The sequence below is a fragment of the Lethenteron reissneri genome, chromosome 26 (genome assembly GCF_015708825.2).
Source record: "Lethenteron reissneri isolate LAM-NWPU_2019-01 chromosome 26, ASM1570882v1, whole genome shotgun sequence".
Lineage (NCBI taxonomy): Eukaryota > Metazoa > Chordata > Hyperoartia > Petromyzontiformes > Petromyzontidae > Lethenteron > Lethenteron reissneri.
The window spans coordinates 19,881,052-19,899,768 of record NC_083804.1 but is presented as its reverse complement, the minus strand read 5'-3'; the positions used below and the strand labels follow the sequence as shown (position 1 = coordinate 19,899,768).

General features: G+C 44.8%; 2 protein-coding genes across 3 annotated transcripts; one reads left to right on the top strand and one right to left on the bottom strand.

The window, feature by feature from the left end:
• Positions 1-10: 10 nt before the first annotated feature.
• LOC133347824 (poly(U)-specific endoribonuclease-A-like) lies at positions 11-9,023 on the top strand. Its single transcript, XM_061560476.1, has 7 exons — positions 11-159; positions 2,230-2,329; positions 4,271-4,382; positions 4,680-4,809; positions 5,240-5,347; positions 7,363-7,516; positions 8,140-9,023. Exons 1-7 carry the CDS (start codon positions 113-115, stop codon positions 8,416-8,418), a joined length of 930 nt encoding a protein of 309 aa, XP_061416460.1. The 5' UTR covers positions 11-112; the 3' UTR covers positions 8,419-9,023.
• A 162-nt stretch (positions 9,024-9,185) lies between these two features.
• Positions 9,186-18,636, bottom strand: INTS12 (integrator complex subunit 12). 2 transcript variants are annotated; one of them, XM_061560474.1, is made up of 7 exons: positions 18,500-18,636; positions 16,710-16,941; positions 14,939-15,061; positions 14,125-14,390; positions 13,727-13,886; positions 12,671-12,832; positions 9,186-10,948 (listed from the first exon to the last, which is right to left on the bottom strand). In XM_061560474.1, exons 1-7 carry the CDS (start codon positions 18,556-18,558, stop codon positions 10,223-10,225), a joined length of 1,728 nt encoding a protein of 575 aa, XP_061416458.1. In that variant the 5' UTR covers positions 18,559-18,636; the 3' UTR covers positions 9,186-10,222. The 2 variants fall into 2 exon arrangements, with proteins under 2 accessions (XP_061416458.1, XP_061416459.1); XM_061560475.1 differs by having other exon boundaries at positions 18,496-18,630.
• Positions 18,637-18,717: the final 81 nt, after the last annotated feature.

Here is an 18,717-nt window from a genome sequence, read left to right as displayed (position 1 = left end):
AGGGGAAAGGGGCGGTGCCACATAAAGCTTCTTTTGCTTCAGATCATCATCATCGGCGTCCGCTATTCCCTATCCACTGCTACATTTGAGACAAGAGGGCGTTGAGGAGTGTATGCACACGCGACAGTGCCTGGCACCTCCGCTAGCTGTAATGTCAAGGTGAGTTCGTCTTCTCTGGTTCTGTCACAGTCCTCAACTCAGAAGTTAATGAGTGACATGCGTGATGATGACAACGGTCGACGCACTGAGCTGGTTTGATTAGTAAATGAAATGACCATCATGGCCATCACCGGGTGTGCCGTGTCTGAGTCGATGAGCCGAGAAACAGGACCATAATGGCCATCATGGGCTATGCACTGCAGAGAGTCCGATTGCCAAATTTAGAGTGGGCAACTCAAAATAGACCAGGCAGCCGCCATGCGTGCGGTACGTCCCATCTGTGTGCACGTGCTGTTTGTGTCTAGACTGCAGAGGATACATTATACGGATGTAACTTTCAACAACTTGTCAACTTCATGATGCACTAGTACTAACTGGTAACGCACTTCTCCGCTTTCAATTGTATGTAGCGTCACACTCCACAGAAAGCGAATTATTTAGATTATTGATAATTAACCAATATGAGAGTTCGATTCGCCGCTAATGCCCGCATGGCATCTTGATTACTTTCAAGCACTATGCTAATTGCAAAGTGCTGTGCCAACTTTTGTTATCGGCTCAACTGGAAGAGAATCTCTGCAATTACTGATGATGTGAGCAGTGCCTTTGTAAGTGTCTAACACGAAACGTAAGCAAAGTATAACTTTAGGTTGACCCTGACCGATGAGTGAAACCAATCAACCTCCAACCTAATATTAGTGAGCCCAAAGACTAAATACATGTACCGGTAGTTATTTTTCGGGCGGGTCTAGTTATTATAATATACTCGAATGCATTTTTGCCAGATTTAATATTTCTAGCCCTTCTAGAACGTTAGAATGTACGTTGTCGATACTTGCAGCGGAGCAAAGAATCCATTCCCTGCAAAGAATACAATGCCAGTAAGTGGAACGTGGTCTGAAAGTCACCGTAAACGTGAACACAATCAGTTAAGATCCGAAATGATTTATTACGTCCTTCCAATGATTGCTAAGCCAGAATCCATCTTCTCGGTTGAAATTGTCTCTGTGTTTGTATATGTGGATCGCCTCATGAACGAATCTCTCATGGTGCCAAGCCTGGTGGTGTTCATTCAGACGCTGTTTTTCTGATAGACCTGTTCTTCACCTGAGGACGGCTGCTTGCGTTGTGGCCGAAACGTCGTGAGAATTATTTTATTATGTTTTATTTTTATTATTTTATTATTTCCATTCTACGTGACTTTACGAAAGAACCAAGAAGATGAATCCCTGCAGTCACGAAAGCTTTAAATCGAAAAAAAGACACGATAGTAGTGCAAATTACAGAAAAGGCAAACAAATCACCCAAAAACATGACAAAACTAAACCATCCCCGTCTTACCAGGAAAGGTTCACTGAGGTATTACCTTATTTTTCAAAAACGACCTGGTCACAAAGTGGCTTATCATGTGCAAATGTATAGCAGCAAAATAATCTAAATAATTTCAATGCATGTTTCGAAATGTGGAGGGAAAAACCGGAGGACTCGGAGATAAAATCCAAGCGACCACAGTGAGAACATGTAAACTCCTAATATACAGCAGGCGTCAGGATCGGGATAAAAACCCCCACCTCCTTCATACCAGGCGAGGAAGATAACATCACACCACCGTGGTGGCCCTGAAATAAATACTATATACATATATATCAATTCCCAAGTTTGGAAAAGGCAGTAAAACAACAGCAACAACAGTCCCAGACCACATCACTTACAATACCCGCCTGAAATTGAGTTGAGGAATTCGCTTCCCTGCGCACAATTACGCAGCCCTTTTGACAATCCACTGCAGGACGAGGGCCGCCATACGCCGTGCGGGTCGTCTGGGTTATTTGACGATGCTTCATCACGCTGGTCAGGGCAGGTAGGCGCATAGTATAGCACAACAATGGATTTAACTCCACTCCCCTCTGCTGCCAGCAATGTGGCGGAGCCCTGCACACCCGATGGCAACCAGGCTCACATTTGCTTAGCTTGCGAGTTCAGACGAGATCTGGTCATAAGGCTTGCTATAGGCACAGGGCTCTCGTGTATTGAAGAGATATGTAGAGGGTCTGGGTGTGTGCATTGCAGCCGCGTGCAGCTGTCCGAGCTGGAGGGGGTGCTGAACGAGCTGTGGAAGGCGGACGCGAACCGTTTAACTCCTGGCACTCACTACGCCATCTCTCCACAGGTGATAATACCTACATAGACTCATCCAGGGATGTCTGTCCTTAACGCTCGTGACGTCACTCAACATCGACCAGCCCCCCTAATGAATATTCATGAGTAGATGACATCCTCCAAATGGACACCCCCCCCCCTCCATTATTATTAACGACTATAATGAGCCAAGGATGTCTGTGTGTAACGCTCGTGACGTCACTCCACGTCGACCAGCCCCCCTCATTAATAAGCATGAACAGGTTACGTCTTCCACATGGACCCCCACCCCTCATTAATAATCATGAGCAGGTGACGTCACTCCACATCGAACAGCCCCCCTCATTAATAATCATGAACATGTGACGTCCTCCAAATGGACACACACCCCCCCCCCCCATTCATAATAATTAGCGGGTGACGTCACTCCACATGACGGACCGAGGCGCCTCCTCCCCCCTCCTCGGCGTCAACTCACAACCCTCACTACAAAGAGTAATCCCTGCAGTCACGAAAGCTCCAAATTAAGATTCCACACTACAAAGGCAGAACTCTCACGTCACGCGATCTCTGTCACGCTGTTGAGACATCAAAGTAAACAAGTATAACCCGTAAAAACAACGTTTTTCACTATAAATCCTTTATATGCGTGGCGGCTAGAGTCCTCTCGTCCTCTGGCTTGAGATGGCTGTCACCTATGGATCAGATGATTGCATGGCAGCATTAAGCAATTGGTAATTAAATATAATATTTTTGTCCAAAAAAGTGTAAAATTTAGGGAAATTTTTTTTCACGAACATTAATTGTCACGCACAACGAGTCTGTGTGGAAAATGTCAGCTCGATTGGATCACGGGAAGTGGGTTAAAAAACGACCGAAAGATTTGCACGGTCCTAAGCAAGCAAGTGAACTTAATATAAAGGCTTTAAAACAGTGGTTCTTAACCTTTTTGGAGGTACCGAACCCCACCAGTTTAACATGTGCATTCACCGAACCCTTATTAATTGGAAAAATAAAATATGATTTTTTCAAATTCAAAACATATGTTTTACTGGTGCACAATCATACGAGTCGGGTGTGTGTCTTAACCTCCGCCGAACCCCTGAGACTGACTCACCGAACCCCTGGGGTTCGATCGAACCCAGGTTAAGAACCACTGGTTTAAAAACACGTCGTGATGAACAAGGGATTATAACTTTTACATAAAATCAGTCTGTCACCGGGGCATTACAAATTGCACACGAATGCAATGAATGTCACGTCGCAGTCTGCTTTTCGCTTGCAAGTTTCAGATTTACTGCAATACACCCGTCCCTGGAAGGTCAAAAGGCTAGTAAATAAATAGGGACGCAAGGGAATACAGTACGCAAGTTATCACTATTCAATTATAACGTTGCGCATATGTGCTAGATCATACAGTACATTTAATGCACAACACAGAGCGCTTCATAATCATGTATGGTTACCATCGTCCACCATCAGTCATGATCAATCCACTGCTAGATGGTTCTCGTCAAGCCCAATTATAACACACATTTTTACCTGACCTGAATCTTCCTTTGATGCTGGAAAATCTTAAAAGTCAAAACTAAAAATCAAACATTCAGAAATACTGCATAACATTGTTGCTTTAGTTGTGTAATCAGTTATTACGCATTAACTTGACGTTTGAGGTGTTAAGTATGTATTTATATATATTTTTTTATTATAAACCTCATATGCTGGTAGAGCAACACGCACAGTTGATAGGTCTGGTAGGCGTTACATGACAAAGGGTTGGAACCACTGGTCTACACTATAGACTAACCACTGCGCCTTTTAGAGTGAGCATGTATGTTTGTCGTACACGCTTGATATCAATGTGCTCGACTGTAAAGATAGACCACTGGTTGTTCTAAGCTGTAGTGGCATCGCTGTTGTGAGGTCTCGTTGGGTTCTGTCGCGCTGTGTATCGGGATGTGGTTTCTCACAGGGCAGAGCGGGGTACGTTCCTCCAGGGAGCGACTCTGCAAGGGACTGTGCCGCTCGCCCTTTGTTCATCTTCGTGGACGAGGCTGCGCTTCAGAGCCGAGACACCTACAGGAAGTGAGAGCCCATGACAATAAGTACACGTGCTGCCCCTACCTTATGTCGTGCATTAAGTGTTTTTTTTTCTAATTGTCAGCCCTGCTTAAAAGTTTCTGGACAGCCCACCCCTCCCCTCCTCCCACGTGACTTGGGAAGCTTTTAGCTCTGCTTTTGCCTTCATAGGTGCTCGTGACGCCACTCTACATCGACCAGCCCCCCTAATGAATATTTTGCCTTAATAGCACTTGCTCCAAGAAGCTGTATAAATATTGGGGGGGGGGGGGGTCTTTATCTTTATGTGCGTGCACTGCCAGCTTTCATCGCATTACTCGACAATTACGAGGAGCAAACGGGCACCACCGAGACGGTGACGGCCGAGGAGGTGCGGGAGAACCATCGCTTCCTCGACGCCGTCATGCAGACGGCCGTCATGAAGGTGGGAAGGCCCGCCGGACTGGGGGTTACCAGCAAATGTGACATCACAAATTCATCGTCAACCGTGACTAATCCACTGATGGATAACATACACAATACAATACAAAGCGTATTATGTTGAAATAGCGGGGATGGCTGGAATGGGGGAAAGGAGTTATAGACTCCGAGGGCAGCAGAGGAGGATAAGCAACCGCCCGCTGAACAAAGGTTGACTGCGAGATATGACAGAAATAATAACGGAACGCAGCGTGGTTTCCATTACTTTTAACGTAAAACAAAACGAAACGCGCAGTTGTTTTGGGCTGTCATCAGTGGGAGAGATGGTTGAGATGGAAAAATTGCTTCTGTATGAACGTCAGAGTAATGGGGACAAGGTTAATTTAACGAGAGCCGAGCGTAAGAACACGTGGAAATGTGTGCGGATGCAATGCTTGTGTAGATTCGCCCACGAGTTCCTGGCGAGCAAAGGCATGGCGAGCAAGGATGCTGGAAAGTTCAAACAGCACCTCTACCGCATCTGGTTTGAGCTGTACTCGCGTGGAGGCTGGTGAGTGGACATGTATGGATTAACCGATTAATTAAAAATGTTACACTCATGTGCGTGGATCTAAACCCAGGGATATTCCTATTCCCATACTATCGGTGGTGCAACTTGAAGCTACATTCTTTTTTGCCATGACCATTTATTTTTTGGGGAAATTTCCCCCAATATTATCCCGATTGTGTTCTTGGTGTCATGTGATGTGACACTACTTCCATTTGGATATCTTGCAGAGCAGTTCAACCCTTCGTGTTAAGAGAGTGATCTAAATAAGCAAATACCAGAACTACCGGTGATCTTTTGATTTAAAGCTTTCGTGACTGCAGGGATTCATATTCTTGGTTCTTTCGGTAAAGTCATGTAGAAGGGAAACAATAAAATAAAAATATAAAACAATAACATTCTCACGACGTTTCGATTGCAACACAAGCAATCATCAGGTGTGAAAACCACAGCAAGAAAATTTGGTTTTCACACCTGATGATGATTGCTTGTGTTGCAATCGAAACGTCGTGAGATTTGTATTGTTTTATATATGTTTTTATTGTTTCCCTTCTACGTGACTTTATCGAAAGAAACAAGAATACCTGTGATCTATTCAAGTGACCTGTGGTCCACACAGTCGAGGGCAGTACATGGCCACCGACTATACATATGATGTTCGTCACGTGACAGTGAAACCAAAATATTCTCAGCAATGGAATTTAGCCAAATAAAGTTGAAAAGCAAATTTTATCTCACGATTGTTGTCGTCACTTGTGAGTAGGCTGAGACCATCAGAACCGTTTTCTTTCTGTCAACTCCTCAAGTTGCCCACTCTCTCGTGTTGTGTGTACATAATTGCATCTCCTTGGTGAACCCAGCGTCTTGTCCTCAGAGACGTTCGGTGGCAGTCTACACTGCTAGGTGGTGGGACATTAACGCCTATAGTGGGAAGCTATCTGTCTATTAATGGGACAACTCTTCTCGTAAATTGTCATCACGGTTGAAATTATGTCTGTGTTTGTATATTGGTTTGTACACGAAGCCATACAAATATAGAAACACAGAGATAATTTCAACCGTGATGACGGTTACAAACTGAGTAATCATTGGAAAGATGTGATTAACCATGCAAAAAAGATTTAACTACACTTATTTGCCAATCTTATTCGACAGACAACTATTACAGGTTTACCAGGTTTAGTGGTTGTCTCCTTGTCACAGGTTGAGTCACAAACCGTACCTCTCCATAACAAAGCCTCACCCTCTTAAGCCTCACCTTACCATATTAATAAAAAGTGTGCTGTATTTGGCCCTTACCCCCCCCCCCTTCTCCAACCATTATATAAACGGAGTGGTAGCTCCTGCAATCTCTCATTTACTTGATACAGCTGTCGTGGCTGTGACGGTTCCACCTGAAGACGGAAGCTTGTGTTGCCTCCGAAACGTCGTGATTTTTATTTTATTTTAATTAATTTTAATGTTTTACCGACGTGACTTTACCGAAAAAACCTAAGAATATGAACCCTGTGCACGAGTTAATGTTATCGGCCCATCTCTGCAGTGAATTTTTCTTTTGGCATGTTTTATTAGTCCACACACCCACACTGCACGTACAATTAAATTTCCGGGAAAGTTTAGAAGGGGCATTTTGGAACATCTGGCACACAGCCCAGCAGGCCCGTCCAGAAGTTCATAACGGCTGAAGCACAAGTGAATTCCATGCGAAGCCCCTTTCATGAGTGGCATGAAACCAGACCGTTGCAGGGTCCTATATACCCGGGGCAGACTTCCCCCTTTGCCTCCTACTCTCGACGGCCCTGCAGTCTGAACATAGCCACTTCAAATGTGGACGTTTGTGACTTGTTGATACAGGTGTATGTTAGTGGAGAGTGACTGGACAAAGTCGTCATGTGGATGCAAACAAATGTTCTCTGAAAATAACTACCTATTTAAACACCCGTCCACGTAATACGGACTTTCAACGACATGAATAAAATCGCCGTCATCAAACTTGTGTTTATTTATGCTTGTATTAGCGCCGACTCGAGTGGCTTCGAGCACGTGTTTGTGGGCGAGACGAGGCGCTCTCGAGAGCTGCTCGGATTCCACAACTGGGTGCAGTTCTACCTCCAGGAGAAGCGCGGCAACGTCGACTACAAAGGCTTCGTCGCCCGCAGATACAAGGACAAGGTCAAGGCACAAATCCGTACACATGCTGGTATAGAGCAACAGCCAGTGCTCGAGCCAGACCGGACAACCCCGGGAATAAGATCTATACACTCCAGGGCTACCTCGAGCGCAGTCCACGCATACCACACAACCCTCCCCGATCCATGTTTTTCATTTAAATGAAAATGTTATTCATGACAAACTGCACACACCCGATGGTTTGTATGATGGAAGGCCATGGGGAGGGGAAGTGAGGTACCGACATTGAGTACTTCTCTCCACCACCGAGTGCTACCACTGGACCTTTCAGTGCTAACTCTAGTTAGCACAGCTCGAGCTTAACCTATCAGCCACAATGATCCCCCTTATCTTACTCCATGCACTCGGCACTTAAAATCTCCCTCGTCTATGCCCATCTGTCAAGCAATGTTTCCCCGTTATCTGTCTGTATGTCCTCATTTCTCTCACTGCATCACCTTTTATCAATTTGGTCTCACTCGCCCTTTTGTTTCCCTTCGGAGGTGATGCCAAGCGGCGTCATCTACATTGTATTCGCCATAACCTCTTGACTTTTTCTTCTTCTGCACCCCAACTCTATTCTTACCCCTATCGTTTTTTCCTCTCTGCTCCCACCCCCCGCTCAGCCTGATGAGGACGACCACCTGCTCACCCTGCAGTTCAGCTGGAAGGCAGCTGTAAAGCCTGCGGGCAGCTCCTTCATCGGCTGCAGCCCCGAATTTGAGCTCGCCACCTACACACTGTGCTTCCTGGCTGGCGGAGGCAGCCGGGATGGGGAGCGTTCATCACGATATCCCCTACGCCTCGATGAATTCCGCCTCGAACTCGTATGCCACCGCCATGGCTCACACATTGGCACAGTCTATCCGGTGCTGCTCGAACACAACCTTGACACTCAAGCCTGAGACACGCAGACTCCAGAAGGCCAGATCTTAGGATCAATGTCTAGGGTCAGGGCTCCAGGGTGAGTGTCTTAGGGCCAGGTTTGAATTTAATTGTTTTGCAATTCGACTACTCATGATAGGGTTCGAGGAACTAAATATTTCAGAGGAAAATGGGTTTCAAGACAATTATCTTAAAAAAGTGTACATTGAGACCTGAATATATGAGATGGGGTTTCAGAACCAGGGTAATGAGACGTATCCACAAAGAACCAGGATTTGGACTAGGCTACAGGCAAACAACCAGCAACTCTTCAATTTCTGGCTCCGAGTAAAGTTTAAACGATATTCTGACATATGGCAAATTGATGGTCCCAGCCCAGCCTAGTTAATACATGAAGATGGACAATCACGGTTATTAGGGTGTATTCACGATGGGGGCATAACGCATATTTTCATGGTTGTGGCAAGGCAGACCTTGGAAGGATGTTTTCAGAAGATATATGATTGCTTGGGACCCCGGTTAGGGGAACCCAATCTTGTGGTTGTTATAAACTACCCTTGAAGGATGTGGAGGAGCAAGGTCTATGCTATTTCACTCTGCTGTCACTCGATAAACGTAGGAGTTTTTAGAATACTTTAACCTGTGCCCAGATGCCAACTCACAAATTTAAAATGAGTGTAAAGTTGCTTATAAAGTGGAGATGGTCTATTAAAATCAACCTGTCAGCCCTTCCTCTGGGTGTAAATACAAATGTTGGGACTGGTAATCGTAAATATTATCAACACGCATTTCATTTCAATCCCTTTTTGTATTTTTATCACAGGACAATACTTGATCGCTTATTTTGGCGACAAAGTAAAGATTGTGCCATAAAATTGTGCCACTGGTGTGATGGCTGGAAGTGTGTGTTAGACTCGTTACCAAAAACGATGCATTTAATTAAGTCACAATGCTCCTTAAAGTACAACTATTATATGGGCCTTTATCGGTGACTTATCAGTGGGAGACTGCAATGCCATTATTTTATGACTAAATCTCAAGTATATGACCAACAGTCTCTGGACATTTCAGATGTCCTTTACTCAATTGTTATTATTGCAATCAGGTTGTCACCTGGCTAAATAAAAGGTGTCATTCGTCTAATTAAAGGTTGTTCTGAATGCATCTGTATAATCTTTCAAGCTTTCCAGGTGTTTGTTTTTCACTTGAAAGGTGTCTTTGAGGTGGCAGACATACAAACTGGTAACTTTACAATGGCGAATACCAATATTAAAATACATCCTAGCAGACTCGAATATAGTTTTATCATTACAATAAAAGTTGACGCAATTGCCTGAGGATGTTGCATTTCATTTAGAGTCCCAGTTTCCTATGCAGGAGATAAAATAACAGCATTTTTTTACTAAGTTCCTACAGAGTAGTCTTCTCCTCCATCGCAATACCATTCTCTTTCAAGTTGGCTCATGGGATGAGACCAAGAGAGTGCGTCAAGTCGACTGAGCACGGAAAGAGGAGTCAGAGAGAAAAATTTAAGAAAGATTAGTGGGAGTGATAGTGTTGAGTGTGAGCAAAAACGAATGCAGGAGAGTCGTAGTGAACATGAGAAAGGTGAGAGGATATAAAAGAGAAAGAGAGATGTAAATGGAAATTAGAGAGATTTTAATGTCTGAAGGAGAGAGCATGAAAGTTACAGCAAACCAGGCTGAGAAGGTGATAATGAGAGAATGAGTGTTACATGGAAAAATAATATGAATGGTGGAAGACAGAACGGAGTGTGAGTGCCAACCGGAGATCTTTTGCGCTACCCGACCAAGCGCCATATTTTCACTTCTTTAGCTTCTTCTGAGCCGCCTTCTTCTTCACGAGGTGCAGCCTCCGCAGGGCATTCATCTGCGACTCCTGTGACGTCGGCGCCTTCCCCGCACCATTCCCCGAGCTGCTGCTTCCCCCACTGCCCGCAGTGATTGCCGAACTTGGCGCTGCAATCACTGTAGCAGTAGCTGCCCCCACTGTCGCACCAGCCCCAATGCTACCAGTTCCAACACCGGACATTCCCGCTGTGCTGATGGTGATGCTGATGCCACCGCTGCTGTTGCCGCCAGCACTAGTTTTCCCCAGGCTGCTGCTGCTGCTGCTGCTGCTTGATTTAATGGACGGCACGGCCATGAGGCCTGCTGGGGACACCGGCCCACTACCACCTCCTGTTGCTGCTGCTGCTGCTGTTGTTGTTGTCCCCACTGAGGAGGCTGAGGGCGACGCCTTGAGGAGCACCTTGACAGAGGGCAGCTTAGAGGCCTTGGTAATCTGGACTCCAGGAGGGGCAGCTGTGGAAAATGACGAAGAAGAGACTGAGGGCATCTGCGATGACGTTGATGACGACGATGGTGACGACGACGATGACGACGACGTTGAGGATGACGATGATGTCTTGGTGTTGAAGTTGGCGGCCCACCCCGCGAGTCCACCTGCCCCCGTGGGGCCGGCAGCCGACGCTGCGGAGCAGGAGGCTGGAGTCGACTGCAAGGGGGCGACGGCCGAGGAGGACGTACCCTAAGTGCAAAGGAACACAGAGCAAGCCATCCATATATACAGGCAGACACAATTTTCACCGAGAGGATGGTTATAAACTCAGCAAGATGTCATAAACCACTTTGGGTCATGACATGATTTGTGCTTTCTTGTCAACCTCCAATGTCAGCAGTGTGGGTGTGTGTAGCGAGATGCAATGATTGCCTGGCGGCCCTTTGATTGATGTAGTTGCTTGTCTTCTCCTACATTATTAACAACTTCCCCGCCCATGCTGCTGACACACTTGGGCTACGCCCATCTCTAAACCTTTATAAACAGTTTGCCTTTAGAGGCTAACCCCCCTTTTCCTGATGACGACTGCTTGTGTTGCGATCGAAACGTCGTGGTTTTTGTTTTTCATTTACTTTTTATTACTGAAAGAACCAATAATAAGTCTACATTATAGACTGGCAGTACGCTCACTCAGGTTAAGATCCAGGCTCCAGTTTACATAATAAACAGCCAGTACACTCACCTAGGTTAAGATCCAGGCTCCAGTTTACATTATAGACTGCCAGTACGCTCACTCAGTTTAATAACAATTGCTACAGTCTACATTATAGACTACCGGTACAATCACCAAACTTAATAACCAGGCTACAGTCTACATTATAGATTGCCAGTACACTCACTCCGATTAAAATCAGGCTTCAGTCTACATTAGTGTTTTTGTTTATTATTATTTTATTTTTATTCACTTTATTTTTTTATCATAAATTTTCTATCTACGTGACTTTACCGAAAGAACCAAAGAATATGAATTCCTGCAGTCACGAAAGTTCAGTCAAAATTTAACGCAGAGCAACATAAGAATCTTATTTCTCACAAGGAACACCACAAAGGTAGGCAGGTATTGCAGGCTTGAGACTGCGAGGTGGCCAGAACAGGAGATGGCCCTATAGCAATGGCTTGAGTCCACAGGTTCAACAGATTGGATGTATCGACAGATTGACTCTATGAGCGGAGTTTTCTGTATTACCCCTTGTTTGCATGCCTCTTCTCTAAGTACACTGGTTTCCTCCTACATGCTAAAAAGTTCATAATTCAACTGGGCAAACATCCCAATGCAGCACATCCCAAACAACTACAAAATCTTCTACAATTAAAAAAACTAGAAACCTAACAACATTAGTCAGTTCTCATTAACAAAGCTTTATACTCGTGTCAGACAGTCTGGGGCACAAAGCCTAGGAATGCACCTCGAACACAATGAGCTCTTAGTTTTTTTTTAGATTGTGCTTTCCTTATTAAAAAACATTTTTTATAAAAACTATGCAATATCACATTATGCCTCATTATCTACAGGTCCCGCAAAAATAACAATGCCATGAGCATGTTAAGTTCATACATTATTTCTCTGTAGGAAAATTATGAGCATGTAGATGTCGCAAAAAAAATCCTGAATAGTTTAATGAGAAAAGTTCTGTTAACTCAAGTGAGGCAGCATGGAATGTGAGCACTCGTAGAACAAGATGTGGCACACCAACATATAAGTTGACAATTTAGACATTCAACTTCAGTAAGTGGTGTGTAGTCTGAAGATTACAAAAGTTGGTGTGCCCCTTTCTGTTTAATTGTAATGCATCTGTTTACTTGTTTTTGCCGTAACCAATGTAACACGTCCATGGAATTACCCAAACACAGTACAATACTACGTATCATACGCAACCGTAAAGGTGATTTGGTCAGCTCATGGCAGTGCACCTTGAGTTCGGAGCGCTTGAAGGCCTGGAAGGAGAAGTCCGATGGGCTCTTGTTTTCTGGCTTCTTCACGGCTGCTTCCTTGCTCACGTAGGGGCTCGGTGCCGACGACAGCGACATCGAAGCTTTGGCCACCACCTTCTGCAGTTTGTGGGACTGCACGGCCTGCAGACGCACCCACCGCACGCACACACGCAGGCACACGTGTACTTATAACCTTACACACAACCATCACCATCCGTTACGAGCACGCAGTGGCAAGACATAATGGGCATGGGCGCTCTTGCAAACAATGAAATGGGGCCCCATGTCTTAATTTCTTATCTCACAGTAGCTGGTGCCTGGGCCCCTCCATCCCTTGGGCTCAAGTGCAGTTGAACTGCCTGCACACTTGATAGCTTATGCCAACACGTTCTCGCATATAGCCAAATCTGTACGAGTTAGTCGTCATGCACTCCTAAAATTCAGTGAGCTGAATGTTTGGAATGGTTCATCACACAGAGATATAAACATTAATAATATGCATGTAACAAAGCTGTGATTAATTGATTATGATGAATTCTCACAATGCTAATTTAATAGTTAGGAATATTATATGGAAATTACATTGTTAACAAGTCTGTATAAAGTTACGAAATAACACATTAGAAATAATACAAATTTAATCATAAACGTGCGACCAAAAAGGAAACTCCTGAATCGAATCGTGACTCCGAAGCGAATTAACTGATCGTTCACTTGTGGGGGCAGGAAAATCGTTACACGATTAGTGAACATTTTTGAGACATGCATCTGAAAATATACATTAGAGGTACATATTTTTTTAACATTACATGCACATTAAGAGTATATACAGGTCGTGGCAGTCCTGGCACTCAACCAGCTGGAAAAAGTGAAAAGTGTGAATGTTAAAATGAGATTTCACCTGCAATAGATTCTTATCATGTAATTAAATGTATTTGTCAAGACGGCAACAACATTTTTTGTGGACGTGTTGCTCCACCCTCGCTGTTCTGCGTGAGAGCATGTGACCATGTGAGAGTGTGTGGGCGCTCGTACCATCTTCTTCATCTGCTTGGTGCAGCGAGCACAGTACCATACAAGGCGGGGGTCAGTAGCCTCCTTGTCGGAGACGCCTGGGCGGTGGCATTCCTGGTGATACAGGTCGTGGCAGTCCTGGCACTCGACCAGCTGGTTCCCCGGGCTCACCGTCATCTGCCTGCTCAGACGCAAGCACACCGCACAGATAAATGAACTCGCGCTCTATGGACGTGTGTAAAAATCGCTACTTAACCCTCTGAACAGGGGTGAGGAATCTTTTCCTTTCAGAGCGTCAAACAAGACTTTCACATACCTTTGGTGGGCTACACAATAACACATCTGACCAACTCGTGACGAGTTTGTTAAAAAATATACGTATACAATAATAAACTCCACAATCCCCCTCATACCCTCACCGGCACACAACGCATGCCAGTCCCATCTCCATGGCAAAATCGTCGGCGTTGGTTTCATCAGACAACTCGGGGCCTCCGGTGACGGGGGCTTCCTGTGCCGGGATGTCGGCCACACGGCTCGGGGCCGGCTGCTGCGGCGCATGCAGCAAGGGCAACAGCGCAGGGGAGTTTCCGCCGCCACCAGCGCCATTCCGGCCACTGTCTGCTCGCTCCAGCTTCGGCTTCTTGGGATGCTCATGAGCCACATCCAGCCCCTCCGGCCTAGCCTGTACAGTCGCATCCAACACCATTTCACTTGGTGATGATTCATGGATTAAAAAAAAAACATTTTAGAATCGATTAATTTGTAGGCATTTAACATGGAGAACACAGGGCATGCGGCCTCCTAAACATTCAGAATTCACTGCAGTGCGTGGCCAGCGTGACACAGTGATGACGTGATCAATCCTTCCTTACCTTGACCTCGGGTCTAGTGCCATTCCAAAGCTTCACTCAAGATTAACCAGAGTAATAGTAGCAACTATTAAAATTACTATCAACAAACTCTTGCACTTAAAACACATATTTGAAAATTATATGTGTAAATTGTTAATTTAATAAGGCAAACACTATATGGAAATTGCATGATTAAAAAAAAATGCTTCATTGATTGACTTGACCAATAATAAAGTCATTATTTCAACAGCTTAAGGTTGCTGCTTTGAGAATTAAATGAATATACATCCAGTGCACGTGGGTCCTCTGTATGTGCGTGCTGTGGGGTGCACGTGTGTGTCCCGTGTATTTGTGTGCGACCCGTGTATATGTGTCGTACCCTGTCCGTCTTCCTGTCCCCGTCTCTCCTGCTCTTGTCCGAGGGCGGTCGTGTCCCATGTTTTCCCTCGTGATGCTTGGAGGACGAGTGTCCTTTGCTTCCTTTGACCACAGCTTCCAGGTCCTGCAAATGACAGACTCGATCTCTTGGCCTGCAATCTAAGGGAGTCCGGTATACACACTCGGCCTTCTGCATGATAGTTTGTATTCGCATCAAACAAAATGCACATGTACCTTTGCACAAATGCAACATACATTTTCAAAGGTGGAGACATAAATTACTGCAATGTACTTGACACCTTGGCATCAGTGCCATGTTTATTGCACGTCCTAACCAAGCATCCATATACACGTACATAAGTGTATAACCGTACACTTGCACATACACAAATACACTTATAACGAACATGTTACATAGGAACACAATCCAATACAAAAAGACTGAGATCCCCCATACAGCCAGTAAAGGGCGTGACCTACTTTCTAGCAGCATGATCGTCACACTCCATGGGAGGCAAATTGTTTAGCACAAGACTTAACGCAATTTACAATTTTAGGCGAAGCCAAGACTTTCAAGTAAAACCAATCAACCTCCAGGCTATAATTCCTAGGAACCCACCTTTCATAATTTAAATTGTATACTAAGAGTTACATAGACTCGTCTTTTGTGCCAAATATCAGAGAAACATTCTTTAACGTCACTAGAATTTACATAAGTCACTCGCTCATTTTGTCTGTCAGAAGCATATAATATGATGAATGTGATATTACCCATGGCATTAAGCTAGTGTTGGTAATGGGTGTTGTGGATACATAATACTGATGAGAAAAGTAAAGCTTTGGGTTACTTCCAATGTTGATATTAATTGACAGCAGAGTTGTAAGACGTTGCTCTTTCCTACTTTGCTGTTTCTAAATGTATATTATTCCTCAATCTGTAGATATACAGTAAAACCTTGGATTGCGAGTAACTTGGTCTGCGAGTGTTTTGCAAGACGAGCAAAATTTTTAAATAAATATTAATTTGATAAACGAGCGAGGTCTTGCAATACGAGTAATACGTATACACTTTGTCTGCCGAGCGTCACGTGATCACAACTGATATACGAGTGCTTTGATATACGAGTGCTTTGGATTACAAACACGTTTCCGGAACGAATTATGCTCGCAATCCAAGGTTTTACTGTAATTTGTTGTAGAGCAATTACTTCCAGTGTATTATCATTGTTTTGTTCCATAGAATATATAGTATTCTATTAGCAAGGAAGTAATATGCATTGCATGCGATTGGTGTGATAAAAGTTCAGTGCAACTTTTTTTTTTAATCCTGGCTCACCACATTTCCCTGCATCCTTCCAGAGAAAAGAAAATTAAGTGCTGTGACTTAAGTGTATATAAGACAAAGATAAAGATCCCCCGTATAGCCTTAACAGACTGTAGGGGCAAGTGCTGTTCGCGAGCACCTATGAAGGCCAGAACGGTACACGAGGGGGTGGGTGGCGAGCACCACGCCCGACCGCCTTTGTCTCCCTAGCGGCGATGTTTACATACCGCACCAGGTACTCATTTGAGGCTGAGTCGACCTAGGGGAGGCCCAGGACCGGTTCAGATAATCGTCACTGGTGTTAGCCGTGAGCAGGAATCGAACCCGGGTCGCCAGGTTCATAGCGCAGCGCGCTAACCGCTACACTACCGCTCCCCACATTAAGTGTATATATATATACACACACAAGAAGAGGACAATTATGAGGGGGGGGGGAGGGGGGCCCAACCCTGTGGGGGATGCGATTGCCCGGATCTCCCGAACTGCGTGTCAGGGCGTCATCAAGCAGCGTGCGGAGCCGCTCGGCCGAGTCGCGCGAACGCGAGCGCAGGTACCCGAGGGCGCGCACGAACAGGGGGTCCAGCTCCCCCGCCAAGACTGGCACTGCCAGGGGCTGCACCATCTCTCTCGCTGGCACACCAGGGAGCTGGGGGGGGGGGGAGAAACCCCAAAAAGCCCACCTATGGGGGTGGAGAGAAGAGAGTGGGGAGAGGCAAAGAGAGGCAGTGACACGAGAGTGAATAAGTAATGTTGAAAACAAACTTTTTTTAAAACACGCTTTAATGAAATGTACCCTACTAGTAATGGAAGAACTCCACGACTCCAGGAAGTGGCCCTGAGGCTTGCCATAACGTAAGGAGCCGTGGTAATTTACAGCCAACGTTAGTTGAGCGTGGACAATTAGACCCGAGCCGAAACATAACATATAAAAAAAGATTGTTTACATTTTTCTTTAACATTATTTTATGATAGAATATAGTATTGTCATCAGTATGACATAAGTTACCAAGTTTGCAGTCGATACCACATTGGGAAGTGGGTTAAAATTGAGTTGCAATATTTGAGGAAACAACAACAGAGTGAGTTAATAGAAAGCGAGTAAAATAAAAAAAATAGTTGCAACAATCCATAAATTAGTTGTCCTTGACATTGACTTGGTCAATGCTTACAATAACTATGATCATTCCCTTTATCCAGCAAAGCCACACTCAGTCTCTGCATTGGGATGTTTGGCCAATTATAGAAAGATAAAAATACATAAATGTATAATCTCGAGAATGTATTATTAGCCACCTGTAGTGGTTATGATTTTCCCTCATACCATCATAATGTTACTGATGTAAGTATATGCTGGGGTCTTTCGATGAACTCACAATTTGCTAGCAGGGTCTGTAAGGTTAACAAGTCTCTCCTTAGAAATATTACAAAATGTTGCCACTTTAGAAACCTAATAAAAAGCCTGTTTATCGGACACACACATTAAACACTGAACACCTTAAGGGTGCCTTGTGTGGTTTAACGGTTGGACAATTAAATTGAACCCAGATTATTCTAACGGCGTCTTCGTCGTATTCAGAAGCCTTTAGACAATTTACACTGAATCCAATGAACACTATGGCAGTCTTAGCCTGGGTATAGGTGCTTTAGTCTGCATCAATGGGCTTCAGATACGAACCCTATGCATCCTATGAATGCCTTAATCTCGACCGATGAGCGTTCAGTATGAAAAGTGAACCACACGAATCCAATGCATTGCCTTTCGTCTGGTTCAATGAGCAATGAACATGAAACAAAACCCCCATAAGGAGCCGTCGTGTGAAAGTCCGTCTCTCCGAGCCATAGCAATGTGGGTAGCTTCAGCCTGACCTCCTGCTTTCCTTGATCAATGATAATTATTCCCAAATATTCGATCGGCACCCCATTAGCAGCGAACCCTAAGAATCGCAAGATGTGAGGCCTGTGAGCTCGTATGAGCGACAATGAAAGACATTGCGAACAGCAAGGCGAGATCGTGACAATACGATACACGTGTCCTACCACGGACACGGTTTCTAAGTGTAACTAAATTGCACGTTTTAATTTAAAAGCACAAACAAATTAAGAGGTGTGCGTTACACGAGGCCTACGTGGAAGACACCTTCCCCCCCCCCCCCCCCCTCTCGACTAGCTTCAGTCGGAAAGCAATGACATCAATATATTATAACGTGTAGACAAAATACTACGTTTGAGCTCACCAACCGTAAAGAGAGACTTTGTTTGAGCAGCGGAAACCTTTTCTCTGTTGAAGTTGTACTCATTAAACGCGTCCCTTCTCTAAGCTGTACAACATCTTTCGCTCGGAGCTCAACCACCGACCGACTGACCGGCTTCACGAATGGAAGGTAGCGCCGGATTGGGCTGTGCCGATTCCAAGTTTAACAAAACCCCCCCCCCAAAACGCAAGTGGTACATCCCGG

Bases quoted from the DNA above. Each gene is read 5' to 3' on its own strand.
- LOC133347824 (XM_061560476.1), top strand. From the start codon at position 113: ATGCACACGCGACAGTGCCTGGCACCTCCGCTAGCTGTAATGTCAAG. The intron at 4,383-4,679 runs AGTGAGAGCCCA...GTGCACTGCCAG, and splicing joins GAGCCGAGACACCTACAGGA to CTTTCATCGCATTACTCGAC. The intron at 5,348-7,362 runs GTGAGTGGACAT...TGCTTGTATTAG, and splicing joins CTGTACTCGCGTGGAGGCTG to CGCCGACTCGAGTGGCTTCG.
- INTS12 (XM_061560474.1), bottom strand. From the start codon at position 18,558: ATGAGTACAACTTCAACAGAGAAAAGGTTTCCGCTGCTCAAACAAAGT. The intron at 15,062-16,709 runs GTTGGGCCCCCC...TGTCATTTGCAG, and splicing joins GCAATCGCATCCCCCACAGG to GACCTGGAAGCTGTGGTCAA. The intron at 10,949-12,670 runs GTGCACTGCCAT...CTTTGCACTTAG, and splicing joins TCAAGCGCTCCGAACTCAAG to GGTACGTCCTCCTCGGCCGT.